Source organism: Mustela nivalis, assembly GCF_964662115.1.
Source record: "Mustela nivalis genome assembly, chromosome: 19".
Classification (NCBI taxonomy): Eukaryota; Metazoa; Chordata; class Mammalia; order Carnivora; family Mustelidae; genus Mustela; species Mustela nivalis.
Genome location: NC_139038.1, coordinates 4,011,289 through 4,036,843, shown reverse-complemented (window position 1 = coordinate 4,036,843; position 25,555 = coordinate 4,011,289). Strand labels below are relative to the sequence as shown.

Here is a 25,555-nt window from a genome sequence, read left to right as displayed (position 1 = left end):
GGTTATGTGCCCATCATTAGCCTAAATCAGTACTATTACCTTTGGAACGAGTGTTACCTGGAGAAAACTTCCTCTGTGGATTTTGTATGTATCTAAATCTCCTAGAAGCTAAACCATTTTCTTGCTAGCATGGTAACAGGGGATGGTTGTTCTTAAGGGCCTGGGAGCCATCTCTTTGAAATGTAAACCTCAAGGAAGGTAATGTCTCTCTGTCAGAAGGAGAGTTAAGGGTGGGCCCTAGACACCTAGCTCTGAGCTTTAAGGACCTGTTTGTCAGAAATGGGTAAGTAGTTTTCTTTTTCCTTTGGACAGAGACAACTGGCACGGATGGGCACCAAGATGACAAGGTACATTTAGGATGAACAATGAAAAACTTATACCAAATGCCGCTGGCAAGTCCTGTGACCCTGAAGCAGGTGTATTGTTTTGCTGGAGAACTTCTATGTAATGGATTGTATCTGCCGAGCTGATTGAAAAGGCGAGGTTCATTTTTCTCCTTGCTGTCTTGTTAGTAGTTCGCCTGTGACATGCAACACAGTCTGGTTTAATGGTTATTTAACAATAGAACAGGGGAGTCTGGGTGGCTCAGTCAGTGGGGGGCTCTTGTTTTCAGCTCAGGACCAGATCGAGTCCTGCATGGGGCTCCACACTCTGCACAGAGTCGGCTGAGGATTCTCCTCTAGCTCTCCCTCTGCCCCTCCCCCTGCTATGTATCTCTCTCTCTAAAATAAATCTTAAAAGAAAAAATAGCGTGGTTGTCCTTATTTCTATAGTTGCAGAGAGGATTTCTTGGATGGCAGGAGATTTTACTTTTAATCCTCACCACCCGCTACTGGTTAAGAAGCAATTGGCTAAGAAAAGGATTACATCATCTCACCAAAAAATACTGATAAAGCATCGTCCTTATGGTCCCATTTTTGAAAAATGACATTTTCAGCTAACATACACATAATTCTCTCTGATGCCCAAGATCTTAGGTATCTGGGTTTTTTTGGTTGGTTTGTGCGTGATTTCTGATTGTTCTACAGTTTTCATGCATTCGTTGTATAATCTGGACAAGCTAAGTTTTCTATTTTCTTGCCCTTTCTTGGAGAAACCATGTGCCCATGGATGATAATATCTAATGTCATGACTGGATATTAATTGTAGACCAGTGTTTTAGTGAAACTTGTAATATTTCAGTGATGTGCATACTATACACCCTTTCCTTGTCCTCTCCTGCTCGTGGGGAATCTCAGTGCCAACCCAATAGATCTCAGGGCAAGGAAAGGACCAGAGATCCAGGACGTAAACACAGCCCACTACTCCAGGTGACCCCTTTCCTTGATCCCTAACAGGAGCAAAGGCAAGTGGGAAATCCGGACCCTGGTCCCAGAGTCAAGTCTCAGCTTAGCGCCTCTAAACCACCAGATAGGGTGGAGACTTTCGAGACGTCCCCTAACATGTGGGCACTTGAACTCACGGGAAACAGGGGTCGGGTATTTGATGGGCTCCGGAGTGGGCTCCAACAGGCACACCGCCGCCGCCATCCTGCGCATGTGCAGCTCGGCCGGCGTGCGTGTTCGCGCACGCGTAGTACCGCCGCGTTGCTCTCGCTTCCTGCCCGTGCCCAGGTCACCGCTCGCCGTGGTTCCCAGGCTTTGGCCTCCGGCGGGCAAGGGTCCCGGGGCTTACGGGGCTGCACGCTGTCCGGTCGCGCCGGCATCCAGCGGGCACGGGGCTGTGCGGGCGTAGCCTCGAGCGGGGACTCTCGAGCTCGAGCCCCGGAGCCCGCGGGCTGGGCCGGAGGGGTCTGGCCGTGGCGGCGGCGACGGAGCAGGGCGGCTCGGCCCGGGGTCGGCCGGTCTGCGCCCGCGGGACGGGGAGGCCCTTAGAGACCGATTCGGGCCCCGGGAAGGTCGTCGACCTGAAGTGAGTTTGCCCGTGGGCCCAGAGCCGGCTCCGCGGGAACGGCGGCCCCGGGAGGTGGAGGAGGAGCAGCCCCCGCCCCGGAGTCCTCGGGAGCCTCGGGGCAGCGCGGCGTGTCCCGACGTGGTAGGTCGTGCGCTTGCGGGTCTTGCGGGGGGCGGGGCGGCGAGAGAGCGCGAGCGGCTGGACCTGGAGGGTTGGGCACTCCCCCGGGACTGGAGACTCGTGGGACTCAACGTTTCCCGGGAGCGCAGGGGGTTCCCGCCTCCCCCACCACCACCACTTGCTCCCCTGGTTCCCTGTCCAGTTTCCAGACGCGTCTGTAAGCGCGCAGGAGCATGTGCTGACCCCGCTGGGTTGTGCCCTGGGGCATCCCCCAGTGTAGGGCTGGACCAGCGTGCGTGGAGGAGTTGACAGGAGGAGACGGCCTGAGATGGGAGGGGGCTTGTTCTGGGTGTTGGCGTCGGGAGGTAGGCATGCTCGCAGGACTCAGCTCCTGGGCCAGGGTTCTGTTCTCTCTGTTTAGGATGTTTTTTTTTTTTTTTTTAGTAAAAGATTCTTAAGTGCAGCGATAACGGAGTTAAGTGATCTCATGTAAAAACAAAAGTATGCCTTGATGCACGTTGATCCCACTTCAGAGAGCTGGTGTTTTCTGTTCCTGTGGATACCGTGATGTTCAGCAGTTTGAATAGTCACAAAGAATGCGTGAACAGTGTAAGAGGGTTTTCTTTTCAACATTAATTTAGAGAAGGCAACGTCTTTGAAAAATTAATGGGTGTTTATATTAACCAATGAGAGAAACCTGCTAATCACCTCCTGATATGTGGGAGTGACAACAGCTCTACTGTGATGTTTCTCCTTTTCTCACATGTTTAGACCCTTCTGAGTGTTCACAGGATAGGAGCTTTCTTTGATGGTTCTCACACAGGATGTTCCCACCTCGGCAAGCTGCATTACCCGTGATTTCTATTATTTCTTCTGCTTCCCTAGGTCAGCCGTTAACAGTCTGTATGCTTTTCCAAGAGCAGCAGAGAATGAACGAATCCCAGGTGAGTTTTCCTGTCTTTGTATATGTTCTCTTGCTTAGCTTTGTAATGCATTTCAGAAGGGTTATATGGATTCAGATTTTATTTATTTGACAGTAAGAGAGAGATCACAAGTAGAGAGGCAGGCAGAGAGAGAGGAGGAAGTAGGCTTCCTGCTGAGCAGAGAGCTCGATGTGGGGCTCAATCCTAGGACTCAGAGACCGTGACCCCAGCAGAAGGTAGAAGCTTAACCCACTGAGCCACCGAGGTGCCCCTGGATTCAGATTTTAAAATGGGAATGTGGAAATAAGAGACATTATCATGTAAAGTACAATTATTAGGGGGTCATATCAGCACCCAGAGTCTTTTTCTGAGTTCATGTGTGCAGATAGTAGGTTACCTCAGGGCTATGGGGGTAGAGCAAACACATGACTGATGTTCCTGACAGTCTTAGAAAAGGAGAGTGCCGCCCGTTACATGATTTGAATTGTCTGTTTGGTTACTTGTGGGTTTTCAAGATTTCCTGGGATTTGAGAAAATGTGTTTGTGGGAGTTGATGTAGTTATGGGTAGCTTTTCCAATAACAACCATTAAATATTGCAACATATGGCTCATGCATGTAGCTTATCTAAACCGAGGGCCTGCTGGGTGAGCAAACTTCGGTGATCCAAGAAGACCTGTTTTCATTGTTCCTGTTTGTTGCAGGGATAAAAGCTAAGGCTGAGGGAATGGCCCTCCCATCCTTAAGATGCTTCTGTTACTGTTCATTTGGGTTGTGCAGTAAATAATAAAGCAAAGTATTCTTTTTTTTTTTTCTTTAAGATTTTACTAATTTATTTGACCGAGATCACAAGTTGGGGGGTGGAAAGCAGGCTCCCCGCTGAGCAGGGAGCCTGATGTGGGGCTCAATCCCAGTACCCTGAGGTCATGACCTGAGCCAAAGGCAGAGGATTGAACCCACTGAGCCACCCAGGCGTCCCAGCAAAGTATTCGTTAGCAAATATATTCTTACTCTCATTCCCGTTTCAATTCTCAGCATCCCGGTTTCGTCCTCACCCCTCTCCCGAATGTTTTGGTGAAGATTAGCGGTGACGTAATTACAGTCAGATCCATCGGACATGTACTGTTGGCTTTGTTTCTTTGTCCTGCTTTTGTCTTCCTTTCGATTGTGTATTTTTTATGATCCCATTTTACGTCTTGTGTGCGGTTGTTAGCTCTAAAACAGTTGTTATTTGTGATTGCTTTGCAATTTATTGTATGAAACTTTTAATTCATCACAGTTTATCTTCAGGTAAGGTACCATTTATTGCTTAGAATGTAGGGAGTTTGTGACTTCCATTGCTCCCCGCTGGGTCATCACACTGTTGTGTCATTTTACTCTTACAGGTAGAATGAAGCCCATAGGACTAGTGATTTTTAAGCAAATACTTATTTTTTAAGGATAAGAAAATACCATAGCTACCATTTCTGGTACTCTTCATTTCTTTATGTAGATACAGATTGTTATCTGCTCTTACTTTCCTTCTGCCTGAAGGACTTCCTTCAACACCTCTAGTTGTTCTTCTTTTTCTTTTTCAATTTTTTATTTAAATTTTAATGAGTGAGCTTACAGTGCAATATTAGTTTCAAGAGCAGAGGTCAGTGAATCATCACTTACATAGGACACCTGGTGCTCATCAAAACATCTTCTTAATGCCCATCCCCCATCTAGCCCAACCCCACCCACATCCCTCCATCACCCCTCATCGTGTTTGATTCCCCTCTCCTGTTTTGTTCTTTCCCATATGTTCATCTGTCTTGTTTCTTAAATCCCATATTTATGAATCATGTGAGTGAAATCGTATGAAATTTGTCGTTTTCTGACTGATTTACTTCGCTTAGCATGATACCCTCTAGTTCTATCGAGGTCATTGCAAATGGTAAGATATTATTCTTTTTGATGGCTGAGTAATAATCCATTGTATATATACACCACATCGTCTTCATTCCTCAGTGGGGGGACATTTGGGCTCTCGCTGTAGTTTGGCTCTTGTGGATCATGCTGCCTCAAACATCGGGGTTCCAAAAACATCGAAGGTTCTCCTTCGAGTCTGTATTTTTGTATCCTTTGGGTAAATTCCTAACCTAGAGTGTCATTGCTGGATTGTAGGGTATTTGTATTTTCAACTTTCTGGGGAACTGCCATACTGTTTTTCAGAGGGGCTGCACCAGCTTGCATTACCCCGAGCAGTGCACGAGATTCGCCTTTCTCCGCATCCTCGCCAACCCCTGTTGCTTCTTGTGTTGTTGAGTTTAGCCATTGAGACAGCTGTGTGGTGGGATCTCATTTTGATTTGTGTTTTGATTTGTGTTTCCCTCATGATGAGTGACGTTGTGCATCTTTGCATGTAAGGCACATGCATTTGGACCTAGGTATGTGTCTTTGGGAAAGTGTCTGTTCATGTCCTCTGCCCGTTTCATGACTGGATTATTTGGTTTTGGGATGTTGAGTTTGATAAGTTCTTTCTGGATTTTGGGACACTTTAAGGTGCTGCTGAATCTTTCAGCTCTTATATGTCAGAAAAGTCCTTTATTTTTGCCTTGGCTTTAATTTCAGGGGAGCGGGGCACCTGGGCAGCCCAGTGGGTTAAAGCCTCTGCCTTCGGCTCAGGTCATGATCCCAGGGTCCTGGGATCGAGCCCCACATCGGGCTCTCTGCTCAGCGGGGAGCCTGCTTCCCTTCCTCTCTCTCTGCCTGCTTCCCTACCTACTTGTGATCTCTCTCGGTCAAATAAATAGATAAAATCTTTAAAAAAAAAATCTTACAGTTTCAGGGGAGCTTTGCTGGGTTTTCTCCTGTACATCAGATGTGTTCCCCTTCTGTCTTCCCACTTCCATTGTTCCCAAGAGAAATGTGATGTCATCCTCTCCATTCCTACGTTTGTCCTGTGGTTTTTGGTTTTTCTTCTAGATGCTTTTGAACTTTTCTCTTTATCCCTGGTTTTGAGCAGTTTGGTTATGCTGTGTCTTGGTATTGCTCTCCTCCGGTGTCTGTGCTTGTGGGTCATTGAACTTCTTGGATCTGTGTTTATGATTTTCATCAACTTTGGGAAATTTTTGACCGTATTCCTTCAAATATTCCCCCCACCTCCCTCCATCTGTCCTCAGCAACTCCTTTTCCGTGTGTGTTACGCAGCTTGAAGTCGTCTCACAACTCACTGATATTCTTTGTTCTCTTCCAATTCCTTTTTCTCTGTGTGTTTCATTTTATAAAAGCTCCTGTTGCTGTTCTTCGTGTTCACTGATCTTTTTTTTGGTGCTGTGTTAATCTAGTCGGGTGTTAACTTTCTCAGACATTGTAGTATTTATCTGTAGAAGTTCAGTTTGAGTCTTTTAAAATGTCTTTCCTGTTCCTACTCAGATGTTTTGAACATAAGGAATACGGTAATAAACTATTTTAATGATCAGTGCCACTTGTAACATCTGGGTCAGTTCTAGGCCCATTTCAGTAGATGTGTCATTTTCTGTGGTGGCTTGTCCTTCCCTGCATGTTTCCCCCAGTTTGTCAACCCTCCTCACCTCTTCTCGGTTCTCCCTCCCTGCTCCAGGGCTGGGAACTCTCAGGGCAGTAACCAGAGGCCTCTCCTTGTTGATATCCTATCTCTGATTCCTGTTCTTCATTGCTGCCCTTTATTGCTTCAAGATCTGTGTCTTAAAAGCCACTGCTTTGAGGGCACCTGGGTGGCTCAGTGGTTAAAGCCTCTGCCTTTGGCTCAGGTCATGATCTCAGGGTCCTGGGATTGAGCCCCTGGGATTGAGCTTACCCCTCTCTCTCTGCCTGCCTCTCTGCGTACTTGTGACCTTTGTCTGTCAAATAAATAAATAAAATCTTAAAAAAGATAATAAGAAAAGAAAGCCACTGCTTTGTATATTCTGTTTTTTGGTGTCCTTTCAGGAGGCAGGGTAAATCTGATTCTTGTCTGTCTTTGTTGAAAGCAGTCCTAATGCCTGCCTGTATTTTGAATCATAGTTAGAAACTTTTCCCCACATTGGGTTATAGGAAAATTCACCCATTTTTTTTTTCTGTGTGGTTTAATATTTTATATTTAGATCACTGATCCAGTTGGACTTTTTTCTTTCATGGTGTGGAGTATGGATGCAGTTTCATCCATGCCCAAATGACTATAGTTCCTCTAACACTGTTCATTCAAAATCAGTGGATTGTTATAATGTATTATAATATCACAGGTCCTCGTGATATGTCATGTAATCATACAAGTCTACTTCTAGACTTTGTGCTCTGTTCCACTGACCTATCTCCATCCGTATGCTGACACCAAACCCTTTTAATGATAAAGGTTGTGTTTTAAATCTGGTAGGGATTAGGCCCCCTATACAGCTTTTTTTTTTTTTTTTTTTTTTTGAGATTTTCCTAGTTCTTGATTTTTTCTGCCCTCATATGAACTTTAGTGCCAGCTCACATAGTTCAAGGAAGAAAGCTTTTGGTATTTTTGTTGGGATCACATATCTATTAAGTAATTGAGGGCAGAGTGACTTATATCTTAGTGTTGACCCATCCAGGAACAAAGAACATCATTCCTTTTTTTCAGGTGTGCTTCTGTGCCTTTCAGGAGTGTTTTAAAGCTTTCCTAGTATAGATTTTGTACATTTCTTGTTAACGCTTTTATCTTTTCTGTTACTCCGTGAACTGTGTATATGCTTGAATTATATCTTCTTAGTCTGTTAATGTAACAAGGGCTGTTGGGTTTCTTTGAGTTTTTTAAAAATAATTTTCTTTTTCTTTCTTTCTAACTTTCTTTGTTGTAAGTTTATTTAAGTCTGCACCCAACGTGGGGCTCAAACTGACAGCCCTGGGATCAAGAGTTGCACATTCTTGGGGTGTCTAGGTGGCTCAATGGGTTAAAGCCTCTGCCTTCGGCTCAGGTCATGATCCCAGGGTCCTGGGATCGAGTCCCACATCGGGCTCTCTGCTCGGCAGGGAGCCTGCTTCCCTTCGTCTCTCGCTGCCTGCCTCTCTGCGTACATGTGATCTCTGTCAGATGGATAAATAAATTCTTTAAAAAAAATAAAATAATATAAAGAATTACACATTCTTCCAGCTGAGCCAGCCAGGCTCCCCCGGGCCTGTTGCTTTGTATATCCTGATTTTATGTAACACTGTTCTTTCATTGAGTTGGTTTTGTTGTTGATTCTCTTGAGTTTTGGGGTATAGCATATTCGTTGCAAATAGAAATAGTTTTACTCTCTCTGTTGATTCATATGCCTAGTTGTTTTCTCCAGCTTGACGCAGTGAACATTTTGCCTCGTTCCTGACCTTACTGGGATTGTCTCTTACGTTTGTCCATTAAGTAAAACCCTGACTTGAGAACTGAGAAGACTGCGTAAACATGCCCGTGCCTGTGCAGCTGTGTCTCTGTAACTTGTGTGTGCTCTCCTGTGATTCAGATTGTACATGTATCACACATACTCTGTGTATTTGGGTATGAGAGTGTGTGTGTATACACACATTCATGCTAGTGAAGTATCCACTCCTAGTTTCTTGAGGGTTTTTTATATCAGGTATGTATTTTGAACATTGTCAGAGGCTTTTTCAGCTTCTTAGTGGTGATAAAAGTGTTTTCGTAGCCATATTAGAGTAGCCTATTACATGAATGGATTTCCGAAGATTGAACGAGTCAGTATTCTTGGCGTAAGCACCACTTAGAGATCATATATTATTTTTTTCATTCTGGTGTTGGATTCTGTTGCTGACATCTCGTTTTGGATGTTGGTGTTGATACGAGTGGTATCAAGCCGTCGTGCTGATCACGTGGTCAGTCTTCTGACCCCTCCCATCCTTGCCTTGTGGACTCACTGAACCCAAAAAGTTGTGACTCTCCGTGGCAGTTCATCAGCTCACTTGGCCCGGATCGACTACAGTGTCCTGCTGTGGATTCTCTGTTGGCTCAACTCCTTCAGTCTCGGGCAGTCTCGGCTGTGGCACCTCCGTCATGGGTAGAAAACCCTGTGTTGATCCATGTTTTGTAAACACGGTGATGGGACGCGTCTGCTGAGCACTTTTCTTCTGAAACAGGAGTCGTGTGTGGGCAGTCCGGAGCACCACTGCTTGCAGCAGTGGCATCGGAAACACCCCCTTCAGGAGGCTCCAGCATCCCCATGGCCCTCTGGGGTGGCCCTCTCGCTTGCTTCCGGCAGAGGATATCTTGAACATTTTGAGGAAAGTGTCTCCTGTGATAATCAGTTGTCCTGCTTTCTCGCAAGATTCTGATATCTGGAGGCCGAAATGATAGCTTGGTTTGGCATACAGTTCTGGGTTTGAAATTCTTTTTCTTTCACAAGCCGTGGACAGTTGTCCAAGGGTTTTTCTCAGGTGAGAAGTAGAATGGCAGGTTCCAGGGTCAGTGGTGTTTTTCCCCCCACCTGTAACTTTTTAGGCATTTTTTTTCCTCCATTTTTTTGGTGTGGGGCATTTTATTGGAAATTTGTAGATCTGTATTCCGCCCCCCCCCCCCAGTATTCTTGTTTGCAAATTGAATGGCCCCTTGTGTCGTGAAGGCTTGTGTGATTCTTCAGCTCACGTATCATTTTTTGTTCTGCCTTTGATTCTTTGTGTTCGTCCTTCTAGTTTTCTCTTTCTGAAAGTGGAATCTGTTCGATCTGGCTTTTGTATCTCAAGCTTTATTTCATCATTTCAATGTCTTGTTATCGGAGACAATTCCTAAATTAGATATTCTATGTCCCATTTGTTACGTAAGTCTTACTTGGGGGTTTTTAAAAAGATTCAACAATTTGATCTTTAATTTCTAAGTAATCTCTGCTGGCTATTTTTTGGAGAATGTTCTCATTTTTTGGAAACCGTGTCCTGCTAAATTTATTGAAAAATACAAATCAATAGAAGTTGTTTCCTTTATGAAATTGGTTCTGTCATAGTTTAGCTGCTCACCTTGATACCTATCTTTAATTCACACCGTTTTCCGCAATTAGCTGATGATTCTAGATTTTTTAAAATATTTCAGTTTTTGAGAGAGGAATTCCTGATAGCTCGTGTGAATATACTTCACTAATAATCCCATTTCACTCTTTTCTTTACGGAGGGGATGACTGCAGAGCTCTAGAAGTTTCGGGACTAGGGAAATGCAGGTAGACACTACTTCAGTTTTTTTCTTCCTTTTTTTTTTAATTGTGATAAGTTACATGTAACATGAAATTTACCATTTTACCTTGAAAACATACAGCTCACGGGCATGAAGTACTTTCATGTGCTTGTGCAACCACCACCAACCATCCGTCTCGAGAACACTTCTCATCTTGTGAAACTGAAGCTCCATCCCCATTACAGAGTAATGCCTCAACTCCCCCTGTCCCCTGCAAGTGTTGTCCTCTCTGTCGCTCTGATTGTGACTATTCTCAGCACCTAAGTGGACTCATCCAGTGTTTGTGTTTTTGTCACTGGTTTGTTTCTCTGAGCATCGTGTCTTTAGAGTCCATCCATGTTGGAACAGATGCCAGAATCTTCTTTTTAAGTCCGAATATTGCTTGCATTGTATGTGTGGCCTGCATTCTGCTTGTCTCTTTATCTGTCAATGGACACTTGGGTCACTTTTGCATTTTCGCTATTGGGAATGATGCAGCATGGGTGTATAAATTCCTCTCTAAGACCCTACTTCTGGTTCTTTTAAGCGTGTCTCCAAAAGTGGACTTGCTGGATCATATGGGAAATTAATGCCAGATTTATTTTTAATTTTTGAGGAGCTCTCCTGGCTGTACTGGCTCCCACAGTTTGCATTCCAGCGCAGTGCACGAGGGTTCCGATTTCTTCAACACGTGTTATTTGCAGGCATTTTGGTAGTAGCCATGCTAAGGGACGGGAGGTGGTAACTCACTGTGGCTTTGATTTGATTTCCCTAATGGCTGGTGACGTTCCCACATGCTCCTTGGACACGTGTGTGTTGTCTTTGTGAAATGTCTGTTCCAGTCCTTGGCCCATTTTGAATCTTGTTGGTTTCTGTTGTTGGGTGGGTTTGAAGAGTTCTCTCTGTATTCTAGAATGAGGCTTTACCAGAAACATGATTGGCAGATATTTTCCCCATCCTGTAGGTTGCCTTTTTCTTCCGTGGAAGTGTCTTTTTCACACCTGTGGATGGAACTAGAGCATATCATGCTTAGCGAAATAAGTCAAGCAGAGAAAGACAACTATCATATGATCTCCCTGATATGAGGAAATGGTGATGCAACATGGGGGCTTAAGTGGGTAGAAGAGGAATCAATGAAACAAGATGGAATTGGGAGGGAGACAAACCATAAGTGACTCTTAATCTCAGAAAACAAACTGAGGGTGCTGGGGGGAGGGGGGTTGGGAGAAGGGGGTGGGATTATGGACATTGGGGAGGGTATGTGCTTTGGTGAGTGCTGTGAAGTGTGTAAACCTGGTGATTCACAGACCTGTACCCCTGGGGATAAAAATATATGTTTATAAAAAATTAAAAAAAAAAAAAAAAGACGGCATGCTGGGGAGAGATTTCTCCCAGCTTGAGGATGGAGAGGGAACTCAATGGGAAGCCTGAGGGCATGTCCTGTGGGGGAACACCCACACCCACCCCTTCCCTTTAGCTAGTTTGTGCACAAACCTGTCTTCCCATAGAGCAAGGCCATATACATCTCCCATGGGCAGGAGCTGACCCTGTTCTATTCTGTAACCATGACTTTCCTACCAAATGACTAATACAGGACTGGGTTCATTAGGTGCATTACTTCAACACGCACTTCTTGAACCTCTCTTTTCATAGCCTCATGTCCTTGGTCCATAAGGTGTACTTTATATGTATTTGTTGAATGAATAAATGATGCTTTTTCTCATGTTCAAGTGCAATACTGATCACCTCCTAGTCCCAACATAACTTAAACCTATGCAAAACAGAAGGAGTTCAAGAGCCTACAAGTTAGGGGACGTCTCGAAAAAGCCACACTTAAAAAGAAAAAAGGCAAGGGGAGGGGAGGGAAAGGTAGGGAAGGGAAAAGGAAGGGAGAGGGAAGTAAAAGAGAAAGGAAGGAAAGGAGAAATAAAGGGAAAAACTGAAAAGAAAAAGACAATCCCGCCTTATCTAGGATGAGAGTAGAGGTAGAGGGAACGTGGCTGCCTGCTGAGGGAGAAGCTGAGAGAATGGGAGTAGCTACTGAGACAGGCGCCCCGGAGTTGCCCGCGGGACTCTTCCTGAGTCCCTGCTCCTATTTCTTTCTAGTTTTCTCCGTGTTTCCCCTTCACAAAGCAGCTCCTCCTTGTCTGTCACTCAGTCTTATTTCTTTGACACAGACAGAGAGAGATCCCAAGTAGGCAGAGAGGCAGGTGGAGGGTGGGGGTAAGCAGGCTCCCTGCTGAGCAGAGAGCCCCATGCGGGGCTCGATCCCAGGACCCTGAGATCATGACCTGAGCCCAGGCAGCTGCTTCACTGACTGAGCCACATCACACCCCTGATCCCCACCACTCTCCTACTTTTCCATCTCCAGGCACTGGACTTCTTCCATCACTCCTGCTTCTCAGGACAAGCCCGCTGCTCCTCTGCTGTGTGGCTGAACTTTGCTGTTGCTGCCTTTTGACCTCCCCTCAGCGGCCACCTATAGCCCTGGATGCTTTCCGGTTCCAGAAGCTTGGCTGCTCTGACTCTTCTGTGCTCTGGGAGCCACACGTGCTTCTGCCATCAGCTCACACTTCCGAACCACCTCCCTGGATCCGTATTCCTTCTCAGCCTTCGGTGGCCTCTAGCCTCTCCCACTTTCTCAGCTGGTCCCTCTCTTTATCCTCCAAGTCTCTTAAGCTTCACCCCATTCTCAGCGCCTCGGCTCCCCCTTCTTTCAACTGGATCCGTCCTGATCTCAGTTTCTCTAGGTGTCCAGGCTGAAACCACCATGTTCTGCTCCAGTGTTCCCAAGCACTCCCAGTTCTCACCTGGCATCAGTCACCGGACTGTTTGCTTTCTTGCCTGTTGTTTACTGCTTTATTGTGTGCATCCACCGTCCTGTTTCTTGTGCCTTTTCATTCAGGTCTTTCCTCATTTGAGTTGTTTCCTAATCTGCCTTTACCTGCCACCTTGTAGAGACCTAAAGCTTCTTAAATATACATTTTATGTCCTAGGTGTCTCATGTGTTATATCTGTTACCAAGCTGCCATTCTGTTTCTCCTCTTTGTTTCCGTGTCTGCAGAATCTAGCCTCTGCTGTTCCCAGTCCATCAACTGTGTCCCAATTCTGAATGCCATCCCTCTCCTTGAGCTGCTGTAATCAGATGCTGATGTCCGTGTGGCTCTTCTGACCTTGGTGGTTTCACTTTCTGAAATTGCTCCAGGCTTAGGAGTTCATCTCATTTATCAGAACTGCACCCCAACCCCAACCCTAACACACACACACACACACACACACACACACAATTTTCCCTTTAGTTTCTCTTTACTCCATTGCTTGTTGTTCCTCTAGAGAGTGCTGGGTTCATCTCCTACATATCTCACATCTCCCAAGCTATTCCAAATACCCATGAGTACCCCATTATTTCAATCCTTATTTGTTCAACTTCTCCAGCATCTTCTGTGATAGATCTGTCCCCAAACTGTTACCTTCCCTGACTACCTGAGTTTTGCCAATCTCCTACCGTAGCCAGTGTGTTGTATAAATAATTTTTCAGATACCTCTCCCTCCCTGCTCCCTGGGAGAGAACCTTTACATTTTTGGAATCTTGAGTGATAGGAGTGTTTGTTACTCACTCTGGGCCAAACTTGAGTTTGTGCTAATGAGATGAGTCAGGATAGGGCCAGCCATACCAGGAACCCAACAGGGGTGGGGCTTTGAACCACTTGATATCAGCCCAATCTCTAGGGGAAGGAAGAGAGTTGGAGACTGTGTTCGAGGTATGGCCAATGATGGAGTTAATCACACTTGCATAATGAAACCCCTATAAAAACTCTGGTCACCAAGCTCAGGTGAGCTTCATCACGGGTGATATGCATCTATGTGCCAAGACATCCATGGGATGCTTCCCGCGGACACTGAAGCTTGGTATTTGAGACAGCCCCAGTATTCTCTGGTGCTACCATCTCCCAAGATGGTTTCCTCCAATATTCAGGATTCCTGCCATTAACTCTTTCTTCCCCATGCCTCTCTTATTTGACAGCTTTAGCTCCTCCTATCTTACTGTGTTTCTCAGAAAGTTCTCCCAAAGCCTCATTTCTTTCCAGTTGTTCTATTTCATCCCATACTGTAGATTTTCCTTCTTCCAAAGAAGGGTGCTCCCTTGCACCTGTGGGTCTGCTTGCCATGGATCATCGCCTAAAATGCATACTCTCATTGAGGCACGTTGCCTTTGTTGTGAATTTCAGATTATCTAGGTCCCCATAGCTCTGTCTTCCTTCTTTCCCTTTTCCTGCCTCAATATCTTTGCCTTGTTTCTTGCTTTAAGACACAAGCTCAGGGTTCACTTTATCTTGTTTTTTTTTTTCTACATAAAATGTAACTTACACTTGGGGCGCTTGGGTGGCTCAGTGGGTTAAATGTCTGCCTTCGGCTTAGGTCATGATCTCATGGTCCTGGGATCGAGACCGCCCGCATCCGCATCTGGTTCTCTGCACAGAGAGGAGCCTGCTTCCCCTGTCTCTTTCTGCCTAACTCTCTGCCTACTTGTGATCTCTGTCTGTCAAATAAATAAATAAAATCTTTTAAAAAAAAACACCCACATCCTCACTAAAAAAATGGTTACACTTCTTTTTCAAAGGTAAGAAGTGTGGCTGAATAATCACAACCCCATTAAGAAAGAGTATCATTGGACAGTGAACAGTAAGACCAATTGAGATGACCACAAAGACCACGAAGATGAAGACTTTTATCTTTATTATGTTTCCTCCAGAGAAACATTGCAGTGTCTTTAATAACCTAAAATAACATAAAACAACTTACAAACGTGTCATCCAGGCAAGTAAAAGAATTACAACTGATTCCCACAATTTAATAATGAAGACTACATGTCAAATAAACATTTACAGTAATAACAACTTGAGGGAATCACCTACCTAGCTATGAGTGTAATTGATATATAGCTATAGTAAAAACACAAAAACCTATCCCAAATATGTCAACAATATTTTATCTACAGGTGTAATCTCATCACAAAACTTTGTAGGAATATGTTTTGAAAACTATGACTATTTCAGAACTTTTAAAAATAAATACATACATATAAAATATAAAAATAAATAAAATAGGTCTAAGGACAACATTTTCAAAATATACCAAAGAACTTCATGGCATAATATTAGGCGATTATAATCCTTTGTCTCTCCTTTCATATTTTTGAAGTAATCTCCTCCTTGTTTGTGTCCCAATGCATAAAAAACAGGATCTCCAACTCCTACCTCAAGGGAGATTTGAATTAAATAATCTGAAATATTTGGTAGCACCCCAAGAGAGGGTGGATCTTGAAAAAAAGCCTGGTTTCTTATTGTCCTTCTCTGGACTCCTAGAAGTACTCGCAGCTCCTCGGAGTACAATATGAAAATTCCCTTAAGCTAATTTTATAAGGTTTTGGATTCTTCTAGATTATCTGCACAATAGATTCCTCTCTTCCTTCCTCATGCCTGTTGTTAGTGTCTAGATTGATTTCCTGCTGTAAATCTGCGTCTCCCAGGGCTCAAGGATCTGAAATTGAGAGAAAGAGAGGAAGTCAGATCACAAGGAGTCAACACTCCAAAAACATCTTGGTCAGTTCTAACCAGAATTTAGACTAATTCATAAATCCAACTTTATCTCTAATCCTTCATTCTAAACCCCAATTCATTTTCAGTTATGACTCTTGGACTTTGGTGATCCTGACCCCGCCCCAATTTTTTCATGGGCCTAATGTCACATGCGGTTATCTGCTTGATAGCCAGGACTCTAGGTGATTCTGCTCAGGGAGTAAAGCAAACTTGAGGGTCGCCTGGGTGGCTCAGGCGGTTGAGCGTCTGCCTTCGGCTCAAGTACCCGGGAATGAGTTCCACATCAGGATCCTTGCTCAAGTGAGAAGCCTGCTTCTCCCTCTGCCTGCTACTTCCCTGCCTGTGTTCTCTCTCTGTCTCTGACAAATAAAATCTTTAAAAATAAAACAAAAACAAAACCACAACAACAACAAAACAAACTAACAAACTTGAGAGAATGTTGCTTTAGACCTGAAACTCACCTTGGTCCTTTTGTGCTACATAAAGTCTGAACAAAGAACCATACTGCAAACATCAACATCATGAACCATGAGACCACCTAATCCTCCATTCTAACCCTAGATCCTAATGTTTAATCATAACACCTAGTCCTAAGTTTGGTCAGTACTACATGGTCTGAATGTTTGTCTCTTAACCTCCCTCAAATTTGTACCTTGAGATCCTAACCCACAAGGTGATGGTGCTATAAGATGAGGTCTTTGGGATGATTGGGTCATGGGGGGGCCCTCAACAATGGCAGTAGTGCTCTGATAAAAGAGACCCCAGTGACATAACTCAGAACCCACTTAGTCTGCAACCCAGAAAAGGGTCCGGCACCCTGCTATCAGACTTCCAGCCTCCAAACCATGAGAAATAAATGTCTGTTGCTCAACGCCATGTAGTACTTCGTTGTGGGAGCCCGAATGGACTGAGAACTAGTTGACATTATTTAAACCAAACCTTTACTTAATCCTCTGCCCAAATCTATAACTATACATGCTGATCACAATAAGCTATGCTAAAAACTAGTATTTTTTTTTAAGATTTTATTTATTTATTTGACAGACAGAGATCACACGTAGGCAGAGAGGCAGGCAGAGAGAGAGGGGGAAGGAGGCTCCCAGCTGAGCAGAGAGCCCGATGTGGTGCTCAATCCCAGGACCCTGGGATCATGACCTGAGCCAAAGACAGAGGCTTAACCCACTGAGCCACCCAGGCACCCTCAAACTAGTATTTCTGAAGGTTCACTCATTCTGACAAACTCCTTGACTGTGAACCTGAGGGGAAAGATGTAATGGAAGGAGATGAGAGACTCGTCCAAAAGTGGGCAAGGGTCACATAGGACTGACAGATGTCATCTGGCATCAGCAATGTGTAGCAAGCAAATCTGGATGAACGCACAGCTAGTCCTAATTTATCTTTTATTATTGGATAGATAGACTGTTCCATCCAATGTCCTATTGTTAGACATTTACTTTGTTGTAAATAAGTCCCCAGAATTCATATCTCTGAGGCATGAAAGAGAAAGTAAAAACACAACGTAGGGGAAAAAATTGAAAACTTGCTCCCTTTTCACAGAAAGTCAACATTTCCTCAAGCTATCATCTGGGCCAAATTGGTTTCAATGGAATTATTTCAGCCAAGTCCATGCCTTTGTGACAAACTGGTTTTCCTGAGGTCTGGCCTCCCGCACGTCTCCCTGAGTCATGGCTCTGTGGGGTTGTCAGCTCGTGGCTGGGACCTGAGTGCGTGTACGGCTTCCACCTCATAACTCATGGAAGGCTGACGTGTGGGGCTAGGGAGAGGAGCATGGGCTCAGCTACTGGATTCCTCAGATCTCCTCATTACACAAGAAATCATTGTGCCTGGACCCATGAGGACAGTAACCTACCTTCCCTTAGGCCGATGACCTCAGGCCTCCATGGCCCTAGGAGACCTAGGACATCAGAGTGAGGCGGTCTCGCCCCCACACCCACAGGTCTGGATCAAAAGCCTGGATCTAGAACACAAGCGGCCCCATGAGAACACAACTTCCAGATGGGCCCTGCCCCCGCGACCCCCGACCTGCTCCCTCCTGTTGTCCAGACCCTTAATTCTTTCTGGTCCCAAATCCCCATGACCCTTGCTGCACCTCCTCTCTCTCCCACTGGGCCCCACACCCCAAATCCCTCCAGCCAACCTACCTCTTCACACTCTTCTCGGGACACCCTGGTCCTCCAGTTCATGGATCTTATAAATTGGAATCTCAGTTTGTGGAACAAGGGTCGCTCGGACCGGTTCTTCCCATAGAGGAATGAAAAGATGGCCTGTTTGGGGGCCTGGTTATCCTCTTCCATATCATTGGCCAGGTAGCTGGAGAGAGACATCAGGTGGCTGGTCAGGAGCAGGACGGGATAGATGCCCCTCCCCCATCTGAGCTCAGCTTCACAGCAACACACAGGTTGCTTATTACCCAGTGTCACAGAGTGCCTCTCAGTCATCAAGAGGGCATGACTGGAATATTAGATTGGCAGCTGACTTATCCACAGAGACCTGCCAGGCCAGAAAGAGCTGGCATGATATTTTCAGAGTTCTAAATGAGAAAAACATGCAGCCAAGAATACTATACCCATCTAGGCTATCATTGAAAATAGAAGGAGAGATTAAAAGCTTCCAGGACAAACAAAAACTGAAAGAATTTGCAAACACCAAACCAGCTCTACAGGAAATATCAAAAGGGGTCCTCTAAGCAAAGAGAGACCCTACAAGTGGTAGATCAGAAAGGAACAGAGACCATATACAGTAACAGTCACCTTACAGGCAATACAATGGCACTAAATTCATATCTCTCAATAGTTACCCTGAATGTTAATGGGATAAATGCCCCTGTCAAAAGACACAGGGTATCAGAAACGATAAAAAACAAAACCCATCTATATGTTGCCTCCAAAAAACTCATTTTAAGCCTGAAGACACCTCCAGATTTAAAGTGAGAGGGTGGAATAGAATTTATCATGCTAATGGACATCAGAAGAAAGCAGGAGTGGCAATCCTTATATCAGATCAATTAGATTTTAAGACAAAGACTATAATAATAGATGAGGAAGGACACTATATCAACTCAAATGGTCTGCCCAACAAGAAGATCTAACAATTTTAAATATCTATGCCCCCAACGTGGGAGCAGCCAACTATATAAGCCAATTAATAACCAAATCAAAGAAACACATAAACAATAATACAATAATAGTAGGGGACTTTAACACTCCCCTCACTGAAATGGACAGATCATTCAAGCAAAAGATCAGCAAGGAAATAAAGGACTTAAACGACACCCTGGACCAGATGGACATCATAGATATATTCAGAACTTTTCATCCCAAAGCAACAGAATACACATTCTTCTCCAGTGCACATGGAACATTCTCCAGAATAGATCACATCCTCGGTCCTAAATCAAGACTCAACCGGTATCAAAATATTGGGATCATTCCCTGCATATTTTCAGACCACAATGCTCTGAAGCTAGAACTCAACCACAAAAGGAAGTTTGGATAGAACCCAAATACATGGAGACTAAACAGCATCCTTCTTCTAAATTAAAGAAGAATTGAGAAAAATCATGGAAACAAATGATAATGAAAATACAATGGTTCCAATCTGTGGGGCACAACAAAGGCAGTCCTGAGAGGAAAATATATAGCTGTACAAGCCTTTCTCAAGAAACAAGAAAGGTCTCAGGTACACAACCTAACCCTACACCTAAAGGAGCTGGAGAGAGAACAAGAAAGAAACCCTACGCCCAGCAGGAGAAGAGAAATCATAAAGATCAGAGCAGAAATCAATGAAATAGAAACCAAAAAACAATAGAACAAATCAACGAAACTAGGAGCTGGTTCTTTGAAAGAATTAATGAAATTGATAAAGCCCTGGCCCGACTTATCCAAAAGAAAAGAGAAAGGACCGAAATAAATAAAATCATGAATGAAAGAGGAGAGATCACAACTAACATCAAAGAAATACAAACTATTATAAGAACATACTATGAGCAACTCTACGCCAACAAATTTGACAATCTGGAAGAAATGGATGCATTCCTAGAAACATATAAACTACCACAACTGAACCAGGAAGAAATAGAAAGCCTGAACAGACCCATAACCAGTAAGGAGATTGAAACAGTCATTAAAAATCTCCAAACAAACAAAAGCCCAGGGCCAGACGGCTTCCCGGGCAAATTCTACCAAACATTTAAAGAAGAACTAATTCCTATTCTCCTGAAACTGTTCCAAAAAATAGAAATGGAAGGAAAACTTCCAAACTCATTTTATGAGGCCAGCATCACCTTGATCCCAAAACCAGACAAGGATCCCATCAAAAAAGAGAGCTATAGACCAATATCCTTGATGAACACAGATGCGAAAATACTCAACAAAATACTAGCCAATAGGATTCAACAGTACATTAAAAGGATTATTCACCACGACCAAGTGGGATTTACTCCAGGGCTGCAAGGTTGGTTCAACATCCGCAAATCAGTCAATGTGATACAACACATCAATAAAGGAAAGAACAAGAACCATATGATACTCTCAATAGATGCTGAAAAAGCATTTGACAAAGTACAGCATCCCTTCCTGATCAAAACTCTTCAAAGTGTAGGGATAGAGGGCACATACCTCAATATCATCAAAGCCATCTATGAAAAACCCACTGCAAATATCATTCTCAATGGAGAAAAACTGAAAGCTTTTTCGCTAAGGTCCGGAACACGGCAGGGATGTCCATTATCACCACTGCTATTCAACATAGTACTAGAGGTCCTAGCCTCAGCAATCAGACAACAAAAGGAAATTAAAGGCATCCAAATCGGCAAAGAAGAAGTCAAAATATCACTCTTCGCAGATGATATGATACTATATGTGGAAAACCCAAAAGACTCCACTCCAAAACTGCTAGAACTTATACAGGAATTCAGTAAAGTGTCAGGATATAAAATCAATGCACAGAAATCAGTTGCATTTCTCTACACCAACAGCAAGACAGAAGAAAGAGAAATTAAGGAGTCAATCCCAATTACAATTGCACCCAAAACCATAAGATACCTAGGAATAAACCTAACCAAAGAGGCACAGAATCTATACTCAAAAAACTATAAAGTACTCATGAAAGAAATTGAGGAAGACAGAGAGAAATGGAAAAATGTTCCATGCTCCTAGATAGGAAGAATAAATATTGTGAAAATGTCCATGCTACCTAAAGCAATCTACACATTTAATGCAATTCCTATCAGAGTACCATCCATCTTTTTCAAAGAAATGGAACAAATAATTCTAAAATTTATATGGAACGAGAAAAGACCTCGAATAACCAAAGGGATATTGAAAAAGCCAAAGTTGGTGGCATCGCAATTCCGGATTCAAGCTCTATTACAAAGCTGTCATCAAGACAGCATGGTACTGGCACAAAAACAGACACATAGATCAATGGAACAGAATAGAGATGCCAGAAATAGACCCTCAACTCTACAGTCAACTAATCTTCGACAAAGCAGGAAAGACTGTCCAATGGAAAAAAGACAGCCTCTTCAATAAATGGTGCTGGGAAAATTGGACAGCCACATGCAGAAAAATGAAATTGGACCATTTCCTTACACCACACACGAAAATAGACTCGAAATGGATGAAGGACCTCAATGTGCGAAAGGAATCCATCAAAATCCTGGAGGAGAAAACAGGCAGCAACCTCTTCGACCTCAGCCGCAGCAACATCTTCCTAGGAACAACGCCAAAGGCAAGGGAAGCAAGGGCAAAAATGAACTACTGGGATTTCATCAAGATCAAAAGCTTTTGCACAGGAAAGGAAACAGTTAACAAAATCAAAAGACAACTGACAGAATGGGAGAAGATATTTGCAAACGACATATCAGATAAAGGACTAGTGTCCAGAATCTATAAAGAACTTAGCAAACTCAACACCCAAAGAACAAATAATCCAATCAAGAAATGGGCAGAGGACATGAACAGACATTTCTGCAAAGAAGACATCCAGAGGGCCAACAGACACATGAAAAAGTGCTCCATATCACTCGGCATCAGGGAAATACAAATCAAAACCACAATGAGATACCACCTCACGCCAGTCAGAATAGCTAAAATCAATAAGTCAGGAAATGACAGATGCTGGCGAGGATGCGGAGAAAGGGGAACCCTCCTACACTGTTGGTGGGAATGCAAGCTGGTGCAGCCACTCTGGAAAACAGCATGGAGGTTCCTCAAAATGTTGAAAACAGAACTGCCCTATGACCCAGCAATTGCACTACTGGGTATTTACCCTAAAGATACAAACGTAGTGATCCAAAGGGGCACGTGCACCCGAATGTTTATAGCAGCAATGTCCACAATAGTCAAACTATGGAAAGAACCTAAATGTCCATCAACAGATGAATGGATCAAGAGGAGGTGGTATATATACACAATGGAATACTATGCAGCCATCAAAAGAAATGAAATCTTGCCATTTGTGACAACATGGATGGAACTAGAGCGTATCATGCTTAGCGAAATAAGTCAAGCAGAGAAAGACAACTATCATATGATCTCCCTGATATGAGGAAGTGGTGATGCAACATGGGGGCTTAAGTGGGTAGAAGAAGAATCAATGAAACAAGATGGAATTGGGAGGGAGACAAATCATAAGTGACTGTTAATCTCACAAAACAAACAGAGGGTTGCTGGGGGGAGGGGGTTGGGAGAAGGAGGTGGGATTATGGATATTGGGGAGGGTATGTGCTTTGGTGAGAGCTGTGAAGTGTGTAAACCTGGTGATTCACAGACCTGTACCCCTGGGGATAAAAATATATGTTTATAAAAAATTAAAAATAAAAAACTTTTAAAAAAGGAAGGCATGGCACGGCAGAGACTTCTCCTAGCTTGAGGATGGAGAGGGAACTCAATGGGAAGCCTGAGGGCATGTCCTGTGGGGGAACACCCACACCCACCCCTTCCCTTTAGCGAGTTTGTGCACAAACCTGTCTTCCAATAGAGCAAGGCCATATACATCTCTCATGGGCAGGAGCTGACCCTGTTCTATTCTGTAACCATGACTTTCCTACCAAATGAGTAATACAGGACTGGGTTCATTGGGTGCATTAATTCAACACGCACTCTTGAACCTCTCTTCCCATTGCCTCATGTCCTTGGTCCATAAGGTGTACTCTATATGTATTTGTTGAATAAATAAATGATGCTTTTTCTCATGTTCAAGTGCAATACTGATCAACTCCTAGTCCCAACATAACTTAAACCTATGCAAAACAGAAGGAATTCTGCAGTGCTTTGAGAGTGTGGTAATATGTTGACAAGTCCTGCAGGCATCGAGTCTAATGGGATTGGGGAAGGGGACAGGGGGGTGGAGCGGTGAGTGGATAGGCAATAACCATAGTCCAGAATCTCCATGACACTCGGATTTTAACAGAAGTGCTGCTGCGGTGCAGAAGTCAGGGAGGTTGGCGGGGCGGGGAAGGGGGGAGCATCTGAAGATTTGGGAGTTGAAGTTGACCTTGAGGACAAGTCGTTTTCCTCAGGTATAGGTGCAAAATTACCTAGACAGAAAACGCAATATAGGAACAGAGGGAAGTGTCCTTAGAAGGTTGAAACACCAAGGGGATGAGCAAATCGGACGAAGACGAAAGGGTTGGATCCAATCTCAGAAGCCTTGCCTTGACCCTGAACACCACTGGCCCTGGAGAGTGGAGGCGGAGACCAGAGCTTTGAAGGACTTCATGCACATAGCGCCCGCAGGCTTGGGGACAGTGTTGTAAGACACACCCGCGGAAACACTCACAACAGATCTGTGCTAAGTCTTGGGGGCGTGAATCGAGGCATTTGTGCTGGGAATTCGTAGAGGAAAACAATTATGCTTGGTATCGCCGTTGGAAGGGGACAGACGGAGGATCAGGACCGGCTGCTTCGCTAGTCTGTTTGCTCAGGGCAGGGCCGTGTCCGTTCCTTCCTTCTGTCCTCTTAGAAGGGTCTTCTGTTTGCTTCTCCTGGCTGACGTCAGGGATGTTTGTGTTTACAAGGAACAGTCTAAAAAACACTATACTATAATCCCATCGTTTTTATACACGGGGTCAACAGTGTTTTTAAAAAGTAGGGTAATAAACAGTTACAAATGGTTTTAAAAAAAAAAAGTAGATGAAAGGTTAGGGTCCCACTTTCCCCCTCCATCCACCCAGGTAGCGAATTGTACTGAGGGATGAGACAAAAATACTCACAGGGCTATGAAGAAATGGATTCGCTGGTACTGCCAGGAGAAGAGGCCAGCACGGCTGAAGTAAGCTATGACCATAGACAGGAGATACTGGCGGCAAGAGGAGAGACAGTGTCAAAGAGAAGTCACATCCTGGGCGAGGAAAACCAGTGGGGGATGGGGACAGGAGGCTGGAGCAGGTGCTCCCTCTTTGACAGACTGGGTGAATTTGCTTATTTGGTGTCAACAGGTTGGTTGCAAACCAAAGAAGTCAAGGGAAGGGTTGATGGTGCTCCCAGGATAGCAAGCTGTGCTGGTCTGAGGGCTTGTCTTCAGGACAGCCGGCCTCTGGAGGGTCTCTGAGAAGCTGGAGCCAAGGGGTGCCCCACCCAAGAGCTAAGAGAGAAGGGACTTAAGGTGGCAACAGCCTGAGGGGCACGCCTGGGACTCAGGTCCCAGAGGACCTGCAGGAAACCACGAGGTCCCCAATGGGAAGTGTTGGCAGGATGAGGTTGGAGACAGGGTTTTGGAGGCATCACCCTGCCCCAGGACAGATGTTGGAGCAAGAACATATCTGAGTGGAGAACAATGATACCTTGTCGGATACGCTCAGATTTTTGTCCCAGGCCAGAAATTTTTGAATGACAGGATCCTCTGTGAAAAGAGGGCATAGGTCAGGTTGACAAGCAGAATGGGGTTACTGTGGGAGCGTTCCAGGGCAAAGAGGAGAATGATGCCTCTCCTGGGGAACTTCCAGGATGTGGCCAGCGGTGAGGCTGATGGGCAAAAGGGAGCAAAGACCAGTCACCTCCCAGGGAAATTTGGTGGCTTCTGGCGTGGGGAGGCTGAGGGAGCACACCTGTAAGATTGGATGGGAGGTCAACAGGGAAGCTGTCTCATCATGCATGGACATGCCACTGCGGAGACCACAGTCATTCCCTGTCATTTTCTCATCCCACAGTGACATAAGGGTCTAAAGATGGCATGTCATTTCCACACCCCGTGCCCAACTCCACACAAACAGCCAAAGACATTTAGAGTTAAAAGGCCAATAAGGGGAACCTGGGTGGCTCCATGGGTTAAAGCCTCTGCCTTCGGCTCACATCATGATCCCAGGGTTCTGGGATCGAGCCCCACATCAGACACTCTCCTCAACGGGGAGCCTGCTTTCCCCCTCTTTTTCTGTCTGCCTCTGCCTGATTGTGATCTCTATCTCTCTCTCTCTCTGTCAAATAAATAAATAAAATATCAAAAAAAAAAAAAAAAGCTAAAGACCAATAAGAACTAAGACATCTCAGGAGTGTAACTGAAACCAAGCTTTCTCATCCCAAGTACAGACCTTTCTCCAAGTCTCACCTAATCCTCTGTCATTTTTATGTGTCCCAGTGAGGGATCATTATAGAGTCCTCCAAGGATGGAGAGCTCACCAACCTAGAGAATTCTTTTCCACTGGAAAATTCTTTTCCATTGGAAGCTTCTTGAATTTAAAGAGAAAATGGAAGAGGGTTGGAGGAGATCTTCTTACCAAGCAACTTTTTGAAGACCTCGTGGTGTTCAGGGAGCACTGAAGACACCCGTTGTCTCTTCAACTTCATCTTGAGGCCACACAGTGACTCCACGACCCACATGTCCTCAGCGCCAGAGCCTGTCTCCTCATCTGACTCATCCCTTCCTCTCT

At 44.6% G+C, this 25,555-nt stretch overlaps 2 protein-coding genes across 2 annotated transcripts in view; one reads left to right on the top strand and one right to left on the bottom strand.

The window, feature by feature from the left end:
- Positions 1-25,555, top strand: part of RBAK (RB associated KRAB zinc finger) — an 813,856-nt gene that overhangs the window by 622,187 nt on the left and 166,114 nt on the right. The gene's annotated exons all lie outside the window — the stretch shown is intronic.
- Positions 17,582-25,555, bottom strand: part of LOC309854200 (speedy protein E4-like) — a gene marked incomplete at both ends in the record, with an annotated part of 29,477 nt that continues 21,503 nt past the window's right edge. The window contains 2 exons of the mRNA XM_082713027.1: positions 17,582-17,644; positions 17,829-17,997. Coding sequence (XP_082569153.1) covers positions 17,582-17,644; positions 17,829-17,997 — 232 coding nt within the window. The remainder of the gene's footprint in view (positions 17,645-17,828; positions 17,998-25,555) is intronic.